The sequence below is a fragment of the Heterodontus francisci genome, chromosome 14, assembly GCF_036365525.1.
Source record: "Heterodontus francisci isolate sHetFra1 chromosome 14, sHetFra1.hap1, whole genome shotgun sequence".
Taxonomy (NCBI): Eukaryota; Metazoa; Chordata; class Chondrichthyes; order Heterodontiformes; family Heterodontidae; genus Heterodontus; species Heterodontus francisci.
The window spans coordinates 19,681,179-19,694,862 of NC_090384.1; the positions used below are offsets into that span (position 1 = coordinate 19,681,179).

The window sequence follows — 13,684 nt, forward strand, 5'->3', positions numbered from 1 at the left end:
CCCTCAACTCATTCAAAAAGCATCTGGATATGCACCTCAAGTGCTGTAATCTGCAGGGCTACGGACCAAATGCTGGAAGATGGGCTTAGAATGGGTGGATCGTTTTTCGGCCGGCACAGATAAAATGGGCCAAGTGGCCTCTTTCTGTGTCTTAAACTTTCTTTGATTCTATGATTCTTTCACGACCACCGGATGTCTCAAAGTGCTTTACAGCCAATGAAGTACTTTTGAAGTGTGGTCACTTTTGTAAATACCTCCTTGGCCTTGTCCACCTTACCTGTGCAATCACCTCCAGCCTTATGTTCCCTCTGAACAGTTTAATCCTCTGACTCAGGCCTTTTGTGCTACTGTTCCTCCCACTCCTCTTGGCAAGTGTTAGTCTTCATCTCTGGAGCTCTCTCCCTAAACCTGTTTAATCCTCTGAAATCCTTCTCAAAACTAATTTATTTGAAGGAGTGTTCCACCATCACTTTTCATCTCTCCCTTCATGTCTCAATGTCCACCAATTTATGACTTTTATTTCCATTAAATGACCTAAGTTAATGCAAGCTGTTGTTCTAATGAATGTCAGCACAACATGGAAACATGGAAACTGTATAGCACAGAAGGAGACCATTCAACCCGTCATGTCTCTGCCATTTATGGCATTACATGTGCATATTAAAGTACATTTTAAATGTGATGAGGGTTTCTGCCTCATCACCCTTTTAGGAAGTGAATTCCAAACCCCGATCATTCTCTGGGTGAAAAAAGTTCTCCTCAACTCCCCTCTAATCCTCCTACCAATTAATTCAAATCTATGCCCCCTGGTTATTGACCTCTCTGCTAATTGATCCTTCCTATCCACTCTATCTAGGTGACTTATAATTTTATACATCTCAATTAAATCTACCATCAGCCTCCTCTCTTCCAAAGAAAACAACCCCAGTCGATCCAATCTTTCCTCACAGCTAAACTTTTCCTGTCCTGGTAACATCCTCGTAAATCTCCTTTGTACCCTTTCTAGTACGATCACATCCTTCCTGTAATGCAGTGATGGGAACTATATGCGGTACTCAAACTGTGGCCTAACTAGTGTTTATACTGTTCTAGCATAACCTCCCTGCTCTTATATTCTATGTCTCAGCTAATAAATGAAAGTATCCCGAATGCCTTCTCAACCACCTTATCTCCCTTCCCTGCTACCTTCAGGGATCTGTGGACATACACTTCAAGGTTCCTCTGTTCCTCTACACTTCTCAGTATCCTACCTTTCATTGTGTATTCCCTTGCCTTGTTTGACCTCCCTAAATGCATTACCTCACAGTTCTTTGGCCTGAATTCCATTTGTCACTTTTCTCTGATCAGTCCATCGATATCTTCCAGCAGTCTACAGCTTTCTTCCTCACTATCAAGCACATGACCAATTTTTGTATCATCTGCAAACTTCTTCAGCATGCTTCCCTATGTTTAAATCCAAATCTTTGATACTACAAAAAGAAAGGAAGCTAGTGCTGCAAAACCCTAGGGGAAACAGCTTTCCAGTCACAAAAACACCTGTCAACCATTACCCTTTGATTCCTGCCACGAAGCCAATTTGGGATCCAAAGGCAAGTGATAACTTGCCACTTGCCCTTGAATCCCATGGGCTCGTACTTTGCTGACTAGTCTGCCATATAGGACTTTGTCAAAAGCTTTAGTAAAATCTATGTAGAATACATCAAATATGCTACCCTCATTTACCCTCCTTGTTACCACCTGAGAAAAGTCAATCAAGTTAGTTAGACGTGCCCTTCCCTTAATAAATCTATGCTGACTGTGCTTGATTAATCCATGCCTTTCTAAATGACAAATTATACTGTCCTTCAGAATTTTTCCTAATCATTTGCCCAACATGAGGTTAGGCTGATTGACCTGTACATACTCAGTCTATCCCTTCCTCCTTTTCTAAAATAATGGTATAACAATAGCAGTCCTTCAACCCTCTGGCACCACTCCTGTAGCCAGAGAGGATTGGAAAATGATGGTCAGAACTTCCGCTATTTGATCCTTTGCTTCTCTTAACAGCTTGGGATACACTTCATCTGGGTCTCGCGATTTATCCAAAGATTTCAAAGATGCGAAACATATCACTATTCCTTTTCTCAATACGTTTATCCCATCCAATATTTCACACTCATCCTCCTTAGCTACGACGTCTGCATCGTCTGTCTCTTTTGTGAAGGCAGATGCAAAGTATTCATTAAGAACCATGCCCATGTCTTCTGTCTGCACACACATGTTACCTTTCTGGTCTCTAATCGACCTTACTCTTTCCTTAGTTATCCTCTTGCTCTTTATGTATTTATAAAACATCTTTGGGTTTCCCTTGATTTGACATGCCAATACTTTTTCATGCCATCTCTTTGTTTTCCTAATTTCCTTTTCAGTTTCACCCTGCACTTGTTATATTTCTCTAGGTTTTCTTCAGTATTGAGCTCTCAAATCTGACATAAGCATACTTTTTTTGTCTAATCCTACTCGAGTTCTATTTCCTCCTTGAATGCCTACCACTGCACTACCTTCAAGTAGCTGTTTCCAGTCCAATTTTGCTGCATCGCATCTCAGCTTAGTAAAATTGGCCTTTCCGCAATTTAAAACTTTTACTCTTGGTCTGTCTTTGTCCTTTTCCATAAATAGGCTACATCTCACTTAATTATGATCACTGCCAGCAAAATGCATTCCCACTGATACCCACTTCCACCTGTCCAGCTTCATTTGCTAAAACTAAGTCCAGAACTGCCCCTCTCTTGTTTGCCTTACTACGTACCTGCTGAAAAAGGTTCTCCTGAATGCATTTTAAGAATTCTGCACCCTCTATATCTTTTACGCTGATTTCATCCCAGTTAATATTATGGTAGCTGAAATCTCCTACTAACACTGTCCTATTGTTTCTGCACTTTTCAGCAACTTGCTGACATATTTGCTCTTCTATCTCCCTCTGACCATTTGGGGGTCTACAGTATTTTCTCAGCAGTGCGATTGTCCTCTTTATGTTCCTCAGTTCAACTCATTTGGCCTCACTCAATGATCCTTCTAGTGTATCATCCCTCCTCATAGCTGCAATTGTTTCTTTAACCAATATTGCAACCCTTTCCATTTTTGAATGCCCCTCTCTGTCCAACCTGAAAATCATGTAAACAGTAATGTTGGTCTGTCCTTCTTTAATCCATGTTTCAGTCCTAGCTGTGGAATACTTTCAAGAGAGGAGTGTTATGCTCTGCCTCGTGGCAGGTTTGGAGGTGGGGAGAGCATAAAATTGAGTGGGATGGTGGTGAGACGGGGGGTGGTGAGACGGGAGGTTCCTGCCACCATCCGCCTCTGCCAAAATTTAGTCCGGGGCAGGAAGGCCTGCCAATTGAGGCCCTTAACTGGGTAATTAACCCCAATTAAGGGCCTCATCCCACCACCACTGCATGTAGCCATGTGGTGGGCGGCCCCGTCTGCGTACTAGAAACACGGCACAAAAAAACTGTATGGGCTGCTACCCGGCTCCGGCTGGAGGAGTGGGGGGGGTGGGGGGTGCTCCTTCGTTAAAAGGTACAGTGCCTGAATGAGGGAGCTGGCATTGGGAAGGAGGAGGGCCTGTTGAAAGCCAACTCCTGCCCTTGCTAGTGATCCCCTCCCCCTCCTGTGACATTCACCCCGCCAACCCCTCCCACCCTGACCTACCTGTGGCCTGGGTCCAGCGCTGCTCCTGGGCCTTCAGTAGGTGTTCCTCCAGCAGCAGCCACTGCCTCCGCGGTGGCAGTACTCAGTGGAAGAGCTGCCGGCCTCTTATTAGCTGGCAGCTCCCCAAGGGCAGGACTTCCGACGATGAGGTCCTTAATCCTGTGGAAGGCCCACCACTGTCCACTTAAGTGCCTGATTGGCACTAGATAGAGCGGGCCTTTTGGAGAAGAGACAGCACGGGGTTTTCGTCGTTGCTTTTCCCATTGCAGGCATAAAACCCTGGACCAAGTGTCTATGTGTACTCTCAGCTCATCTATCTTATTCGCTAGACTCCTTGCATTGGAGTATATACCACTAACCAATGAACAAATCTTTTGTTGTCTATTTTCTAGCCTTTGTTTTCTCTGCCTTTCTTACTAATTTCCTGCCTTCCATATACAGCTTTCCTTCTCTTCTTTCTGAATCCATGCTCAGGAACCCATCCCCTGCCAAGCTACTTTAAACCATTCACAATAGCATTGGCAAACCACAGCCCACTCCACCAACCCTCCAAGAAATTGGTCCTGGCCCTGTTGAGGTGTAACCCATCTGGCTTGTACAGGTCCCATCTCCTGCAGAACCATCCCATTACACCAGGAATCTAGACATAGTGGCACAGTATGTTAGTGACCGACACATCAAGCGGACGGGGGACCCGGTACCTGGCCAAAAAGGCGAGGGGAACCCCGCCTCGGCCCATGGAGCACCCCGTCCTGCTCCCACCGGCGCGATTCAATGGTGCATGGGTAATTAACTGCCCAGTGCCAGGATCCCCGTCCCTTTAAGGATGGTGTCCTGCCTCCAAGAGCTGCCGGACAATCACAGAGCCAGCAGCTCAGTAGTGTTGGCAGCGCCACCAGGAGCGATGGCCATTGCTGGTACAATAGGAGGCCCGGGAGCAGGCCTAGCATTGGAGCCCTGAACCAAAGATAAGTGAGATGGGGTGACCCGGGCCATTCTGGCAGGTCCTGGTGATGGGTGAGTGGGCATTGAGGGCGGGACGAGTTTTAATGGATGGATGGCCTTTGCTGCTGGGGGCCACAGAGGAGGCCCCCCCCCACTCCAAGCCGCAGGGAGCCCACCTTCTTTCACTGGGTGACCTCCCTGCGTAGTGGAGGCTGCCTACCGCTGGTTAATTCCAGTGGCAGTGGGATGAGGCCCTTAAGTGGCTCCTGATTGGCCACTAAAGGGCCTCAATTGGTGTCTGGGCAGGAAGGCTATCTTCAGCCATTCCCACCCCAACTTAATTGTGGTGCAACAGGAAGGCGATGGGCCCTCCCCACACACTTTCTGTGGCAATTCTGTGGGCCTCTCCCACCTCCTAACCCGTCTTCGGGGGGCCCATTAAATTCCATCCATATTAACACATTGTGTTAATAGCTGCCACTCTGAAACAATACTTTTCAAAAAGTATTATCTTTATTTTAGACTACTTAGACTAGTTTTAAACTGAAGTTTGGAAATTCCTCAAGTTGTCTCTGTTTATTAATTTCAGCTAAATACACCAACTGTCCCAAGACTCTCGTCTACAGCTACAATATGACAAGCTGCCATCGTACTTGCCAGTCCCTAGGAGCACCAGATAAAATATGCGAGGTTGGCTTTGTGCCAGTGGATGGATGTGGTTGTGCTAATGGAACCTACATGGAGGACACTGGTAAATGTGTACCACCCACCAGTTGCCCGTGCTACCATCGGGGGTTGGCAGTGCCTGCAGGCGAGGTCATTCATGAGGAAGATGCCATGTGGTGAGCTTGTGAAGCAAATTAATGATTTAGCTGAACAGTAGAAGTATCTGGACTCAGTGTTTGATGATATCTTTTTACTTTATTGTAGTACCTGCAATCAAGGGAAACTCGAGTGCATTGGAAATGATGCAAACCTTCAAGGTAATAGCTTGAAAAAAAGTAATTATTCAGATAGAAATGTTTATTTTGTGTATCTAAATCCATTTTTGGTTTTGCTTTCCAGCCTGTGATGCTCCCATGGTTTACTTTGACTGCAATAACGCTTCAGCTGACAGTTCTGGTACAGAATGTCAAAAGAGCTGCCAAACACTTGACATGGAATGTGTATGTACCAGTATACTGATGAGTAGAATTACCTGTGCTAATATTTTAGAGGCCAGATACATTTGTATGATTCTTAGATATTGTTCATCTTTCTTGATTTAGAGCTACTGTGTGTTTTGTACTCAGACACTTTTCTTCTTGTCCCTTCAGTTTCTCTAGGAAATGTACACATGGAGCAAAGGCTTTAGTAGCTCATAGATCTTAGGAAAATAGGAATAGGTCATTTGGCGTCCCGAGCCTTTTCTGCCATTCGTTTAGATCACGGCTGCTCTCTATCTTTTCTCCATCCGCCCACTTGCTTCCATATCCCTTAATACCCTTACCTAACAAAACACTATTGATCAAAGTTTTGAAATTTTCAATTGACTGAGTCTAAACAGCTTTTTAAGAAGAGAGTTCCAGATTTCCATTAGTCTTTGTGTGAAGAAATGGCTCCTGACATCATCCCTGAATGGCCTAGCTTTTTAAGGATATGCCCCCTTATTCTGGACTGCCCACCACAAGAATAGTTTCTCTCCATCTACTCGATCATATCCTTTAATCAACGTAACCATTTCAATTAGAACACCCTTTAATCTTTTGTGCTTGAGGAAATGCAAGCCTAGTCTCTGCAACCTGTCCTTATAATTTAACCCTTTTAGCCCCAGTTACCATCCAGGTGAATCTGCACTGCAGCCCCTTCAAGGCCAGTGTATCCTTCCTGAATGCAGAACCCCAGCTGTAGTCTAAACAAAGTTTTTTAAAATGCTGTCATAACATACACCCCTTTCTATTCCAGCCCCATTATCCTTTTTACTTAAGTAGTGGACAGCTACAAAAAGTTTTAATGATTTCTGTACATTGACCCCTTAAATCTCTCTGCTCCTCCACAGTTGCATAAAACTTTCAAATATTTTTCTTTGCAGTATGCTACAGGTTGTGTCTCTGGCTGTGTGTGTCCTGAAGGTTTAGTTTCTGATGAAAGTGGTGGCTGTATTCCCATAAATCAGTGCCCATGTACACACAATGGCATCCAATATAAGTCTGGGGACACTATACAGGTGGACTGTAACTCATGGTATGTAGCAAACATTCTCTCTTGTTTTTCTGTTAAGAGGAACTGGAATATGCAATTGTGGAAGCTCACTGCTTATCTAATCTGGTTAACATAGATCTTATTTGAATTTTTCAGTGAATGTAACAACAGATTGTGGACCTGCACGAAACAACAATGTCATGGGACATGTATGATCTATGGAGATGGGAATTATATCACATTTGATGGGAATCGCTACAATTTTAACGGAGACTGTGAATATATTGTTGCACAGGTATTGTTGGACTAACATGTCTTCATATTAATGATTATCTTATTTTTAATTAGAACAAAAAGAATGGCACTATACAATAACATTTGAAGCTTAAATCGGAAACAATAATTAACTACATAATGATGCTAAATCAATAATTCAACAAGTGTAATGATGCTAAATCAATCAGTTTATTATTGCTTTTATACATCAAATTTCAGAATTTTTAGAGCTAAGCTTTTTTTGTGACATGTCTGGAGGCATAAAATTATTTATTGTGTGAAGCTGTTAGTCTTTAATTCTGTCTTTATTCATGATTGTTTCAGGATTATTGTGGAAATAATACTTCCAACGGCACCTTCAGAGTAATCACTGAAAACATCCCTTGTGGGACCACTGGAACAACATGTTCTAAATCAATCAAAATTTTCTTGGGGGTAAGTGCAGAGGAAAGCATGTCATCAATGTCACTGTCTCCTATGCACATGAAAGGACCTAGCTAAAAGGGATGCCAGCAGCTAGCAGCTAAATTAAAAAACAGGACTTCAAGGGTTATAATCTCTGGATTATTATCTGAATCACATACGGATTGGCATAAGGATAAGCAGATTAGGGAGGTGAATACCTGGCATAAGAAATGATGTGGGAAGGAGCGTTCTAGGACTGGGACAGGAGGGAACTGTAAGCTTGGGGTGGGCTCCACCTGAACCAGGCTGTGACCAGGATCCCAGTGGTGAGAATGAATAGGGTGGTCACACGTGTTTGGTTTGCTTGACACAAAATACAGTGCAAATTTCAGCATTCTAACATGTGCTTCACTCTGTAAGCATCCATCGTTATTCTCCTGTGTCTGTGTTGGTGTGCATGGGCTGGATTTTAAGCGTCCGCCGCCTGGAGTGGCAGCAAGCAAGTAACTGGTGGCCCGCACATGCGTGCTGCCATGCCACCGCGATCTTCCTCACAGCAGCCCATGTTAATAACCCGGTCGGCCAAATCACGTGAAGGGTGCGGGCTCTCCGATGCTGGCAATGGCGTCAGCTGCGCACAGGCGCTGGCGCCATGTTTAAAAGGCAGCCGGCTAATTTAAATTTTTTAATTTATCCACCCCCCCACCCCTGTACTGATCATAAATCTGCCGCCCCGTTCCCAACACCCAATAACAATAAAATAAAGTGTTTGCCCTTTCCCCCCCAAAACACTTACCATTCAAACATGACCTTCCCCACTACCAACCCCACGCCCCCCCCTCGCCCCCACGCGCCTCCAAACTGATCAAAGTGCACAGGTCACCCCTTCCCACCATCCCCCTACCCTAATGATGTAAATTTGACCCTGTCACCCCACCTAAAAATCTTAAATTTCCCCCCTCCTCTACCATTGTGATACCTGCTTTTCCCAGATGGGAAAGTGACGATTGCGTGAGTGCTGGCTGCCGCTCAGAAGATCATGGCCTGACCATGAGATTGCAGGTAAGTTTATTTAAATGTATTCATTTAATTAATTTACTTATGGTAAGCAGGGTCCCATCACCCAGCGGTGGGTGGGCCGCCACGGAGCCTCACCACTGCCAGGAAGATCAGGCCCGGCCCTCCCGGGCTCCATGGCAGGCCTCTGCTGGAACGATCGTCCAGCATCCCCCCACCCCGCCACAGAGCCCGATATCAGGAGTTCCGTAAAATCCCAGCCCATGTTTGTGTGGGTGTGCCTGTGCTGCCCTAACCATTAGAGGCAGCCAATATAAATAGACTCACATCAAGTCACATGCAGGGTCTTAAAGGGATCTGCTTTGGTTATCACAACAGTACAGTAAACAAGCAAACATCCCATAACAACAAGGACTGTAAACTCGTAAACTGGGGGGAGGGGTCAGATTAAAAAGATAGAATAAATAATAACTCTAAAGCAAACAAAAGGGAACAGAGTAGAGTAATAGTCAGAATAGTGCTTTAGGCACTATAGACAAAGGGAAAATTAAACAATGTAAAGTACTTAAATCAGGAGAGAGAATTAAGAAATGCGTGAGAAAAACAACATTGGAGCAGAAGGACAGATTAGTCTGTGCTGTGTTGCCCAAATAAGTATTCTTTATACAGACACACAGAGTATAAGGAACAAACTGAATGAATTTCAGGCACAAATTCAACTTGGGGGATATGACATAGCAGCCATTACAGAAATATGGCTGCAAGATAGTCAGGATGGGAACTGAAATATCAAGTTCTAAGGTTTACAGAAAGAATCGGAAAACTGGCAGAGGAGCAGTCTTAGTGATTAAGGATGGAATTACTTCAATGAAAGGAAGGATATAATAAAAGGTAAGTAGGCCATCGAGACTTTATGGATAGAACTTCTTTTGGGCCTCCTTATCTCGAGAGACAATGGATACGCGCCTGGAGGTGGTCAGTGGTTTGTGAAGCAGCGCCTGGAGTGGCTATAAAGGCCAATTCTGGAGTGACAGGCTCTTCCACAGGTGCTGCAGAGAAATTTGTTTGTTGGGGCTGTTGCACAGTTGGCTCTCCCCTTGCGCCTCTGTCTTTTTTCCTGCCAACTACTAAGTCTCTTCGACTCGCCACAATTTAGCCCTGTCTTTATGGCTGCCCGCCAGCTCTGGCGAATGCTGGCAACTGACTCCCACGACTTGTGATCAATGTCACACGATTTCATGTCGCGTTTGCAGACGTCTTTATAACGGAGACATGGACGGCCGGTGGGTCTGATACCAGTGGCGAGCTCGCTGTACAATGTGTCTTTGGGGATCCTGCCATCTTCCATGCGGCTCACATGGATAGAACTAAGAAATAGAAAAGGATTTAAGATTGTATTGGGAGTTGTATGTAGGCCCTCTGGTAGCAGCTGTGAAGTGGCAGAATATACAAATGACTGTTAGACAAGCATGCAGCAAAGGAAGAGTGAGGATGTTAACTTTCATATAGATTGGGAAAAGCAGACTAGCTCATGTCAGAAAAGGTAGTGAAATTCTTGTGTTCAAGATAGCGCCAGGCAATGACCATCTCCAACAAGAGAGAATCTAACCGTCTCCCCTTGACGTTCAACAACATTACCATGGTTAAATCTCTCACCAGCAAGATGCTGGGGGTTACCATTGGCCTGAGACTTAACTGGAGCAGCCACATAAATACTGTGGCTACAAGAACAGGTCAGATGCTGGGAATTCTGTAACTCACCTCCTGACTCCCCAAAACCCGTCCATCAGGCAAGACACAAGTCAGGAGTGTGATGGAATACTTTCCCCTTGCCTCATTGAGTGCGGCTCCAGCAACACTCGAGAAGGTCGACATCATCCAGGACAAAGCAGCCGCTTGATCTGCACCCCATCCCCCACCTTAAATATTTCCTCCCTCCACACCAGCACACAATGGCAGCAGTGTAATCAAGGGCAATCAGGGATGGGCAATAAATACTGGCCTTGGCAGCGACACTCACATCCCATAAATTAATTTTTTAAGTCCTAGAGTCAACAAGGGTGCAGGCCATATTTGATTTAATATGATTAATGAGCCAGATTTAGTTAACAACCTAACAGAATGTGAACATTTATCTAATAGTGATCATAATGTGATGCAATCATAATGATATGATTGGGCAGAGTCAACATGGATTTATGAAAGGGAAATCATGTTTGACAAACCTGTTGGCGTTTTTTGAGGATGTTACTTGTAGCATCGATAAAGGAGAACCAGTGGATATGGTGCACTTGGATTTTAAGAAGGGTTTTGATAGGGTCCTGCACAGGAGGTTAGTAAACAAAATTAAAGCACATGGGATTGGGGGTAATATATTGGTATGGATTGGGAATCAGTTAACAGACAACAAACAGACAGTAGGAATAAACAGGTCATTCTCAGGATGGCTGGCTGTTACTAGTGGGGTACTGCAAAGATCAGTGATGGGGACACAGCTGTTCACAATCCATATAAATGATTTGGATATGGAGATCAATTGTTATATTTGCAAAATTGTTGATGACACAAAACTAGGTGGGAATGCAAGTTGTGAGGAGGTTGCAAGGCGGCTTCAAGGGACTTGGACAGGCTAAGTGAATGGGCAAGAACATGGCAGATGGAATATAATGTGAATAAGTGTGAAATGATCTACTTTGGTAGAGGAAAACAGAAAGACAGAGTATTTTTTAAATGGTGAGAGTTTAGGAAGTATTGATGTCCAAAAAGGACCTGGATGTCCTTGTTCATGATTCACTAAAAGCTAGCATCCAGGTGCAGCAAGCAATTAGGAAGGCAAATGGTATGTTGGCCTTTATTGCATGGGGTTTTAAATACAGGAGTAAAGAAGTCTTGCTGCCATTGTATAGAGCTTGGTGAGACTGCACCTGGAGTACTGTGTGGAGTTTTGGTCTCCTTATCTAAGGAAGGATATACTTGCCATCGACGGAGTGCAACGGAGGTTCACCAGACTGATCCCTGGGATGGCGGGATTGTCTTATGAGAGACTGAGAAAACCGGGCCTGTATTCTCGAAAGTTTCAAAAAATGAGAGGTGATCTCATTGAAACTTACAAAATTCTTACAGGGTGTGACAGGGTAGATGTAGAGAGGATGTTTCCTCTGTCTGGTGAGTTTAGAACCAGGGGACATGGTCTCAGAATAAGGGGTAGGCCATTTATAGGAACATATGAATTAGGAGCGGGAGTAGGCCACTCGGCCCCTAAGACTGGGATGAGGAGGGATTTCTTCACTGAGAGGGTGGTGAATCTTTGGAATTTTCTAGCTCAGAGTGTTGTCGAGACTCAATCGTTGCCTATGTGCAAAATAGAAATCAATAGATATCTGGATACGAATGACATCAAGGGATATGGGGATAGCACAGGAAAGTGGCATCAAAGCAGATGATCAGCCATGATCTCATTGAATGGCAGAGCAGGCTCGATGTGCTAGCTGCTTACTCCTGCTCCTATGTTCCTATGATTGAGTTCAATGTTGTCTTTGAAAGGGAGAAACACAAAACAGTTAGTAAGGTTCTACACTTAAGCAACCCTGACTTCAATGGAATGAGACAGAGGCAGTCCACAGTAAACTCAGCAAATCTGTTATTGAGAAAATTAGTGGGAGGTGTTCGAAAAAGAATTTAACGTGTACAGAACCAGTTTGTATCCCTAAAGGACAAGAGCCCTACTTGCCAAAAAAAAAAGCCATGGATGACAAAAGAGTTAAGAAGAAACATAAAACTAAAGGAAGCTTGCAAAAATGCAAAAAATGGCGCAGATCCTGGTAACTGGGAGAGATACAAAGAACAAAAGGTGACAAAAGAAATAGTAAGAGCTATAAAAAGGTAGTATGAAAAAAATTTGCAAGGGATATCAAAATCAGCACAAACATTTTTTATAATTATATTGGAAAAAAGTTAGTCAGGAAAAATTGGTCCCCTTGAACAGTGATACTGTCAATGGAAATAAGGATATGATGGACATGGAGAATAATTACCCTTCATCAGTATTTGCAGTAGAGGAAGAGGATAGTATGCTGGAGATCCCTATGAAATTAATATTGAATCAGAGAAGGGAAATCACCAAAATTAACTTAAGCAAAGTAACAGTAATAAAGAAAATAATAGCACTAAAGAATGACAAATCCCCAGGGCCAGATGGTTTCTGTCCCAAGGTTTTAAAAGAAGTAGGTGAGAACATTCCAGATGCCCGAACTATAATCTTCCAATGTTCTCTTGATTCATGAACTTTTCCTTTAGCTTGGAAAATTGGACAAGTCACTCCACTATTTAGGAAAGGTGAGAGAGAGAGAAACCGGGGAATTATAAATCAGTTAGCCTAACATCTAGTGTGGAGAAATTATAAGAGTCTATAATCAAGGAAAGAGTGACTAAGCAACTTGAACATGTTCAGCTGATCAGAGAGAGCCAGCATAAATTTATAAAGGGGAGATCATGCCTGACGAACTTGGTTGAATTTTTTTTGAAGAGGTGACTAAGTAGTGAACAAGGGAATGTCTATGGATGTTATTTATATGGACTACCAGAAGGCACTTGATAAAGTTCCTTCTGAAAATCTGTTAGCTAAAGTTGAAGCTCATAGAATTGAAGGGAAATTATTGTTTAGGAAATTGGCAGAGCCGCAGGGGACAGAAAACAAGGATAATGGGCAGGTTCTCTAATTGACGGGATGTGACTAGCGGTGTCCTACAGGGATGTGTTGGGGTCTCTACTATTTATTAATGACTTGGATTGAGATTGAGAGTCAGGTATCCAAGTTTGCTGATGACACAAAGATAGGTGACATCGTTAGCAGTGTAGACAGAAGCACAAAATGACAAAGAGATATTAATAGATTAAGTGAATGGGCAAACTGTTACAAATGAATTTCAATGTAGGCAAGTGTGAGGTCATCCCGTTTGGACCTAAATAGGATAGAAAAGAGTACTTTCTAAATGGTGAAAAGCTAGAAAGAGTGGAAATCCAATCAGTGAAACTCAAAAGGAGATATTAGGTCAGATGACCAAAAGCTTGGTCAAAAAGGTAGGGTTTAAGGAGTGTTTTAAAGGAGGAAAGCCAAATAGAGAGGCAGGGGAGTGTAGGGAGGGTATTCCAGAGCTTAGAGCCTAGGCAA

At 43.6% G+C, this 13,684-nt stretch overlaps 1 protein-coding gene across 1 annotated transcript in view; it reads left to right on the top strand.

The window, feature by feature from the left end:
- LOC137376885 (mucin-5AC-like) overlaps positions 1-13,684 on the top strand; it is a 77,290-nt gene that overhangs the window by 34,412 nt on the left and 29,194 nt on the right. The window contains exons 17-22 of the mRNA XM_068045842.1: positions 5,225-5,477; positions 5,566-5,624; positions 5,701-5,801; positions 6,707-6,858; positions 6,973-7,111; positions 7,417-7,527. Coding sequence (XP_067901943.1) covers positions 5,225-5,477; positions 5,566-5,624; positions 5,701-5,801; positions 6,707-6,858; positions 6,973-7,111; positions 7,417-7,527 — 815 coding nt within the window. The remainder of the gene's footprint in view (positions 1-5,224; positions 5,478-5,565; positions 5,625-5,700; positions 5,802-6,706; positions 6,859-6,972; positions 7,112-7,416; positions 7,528-13,684) is intronic.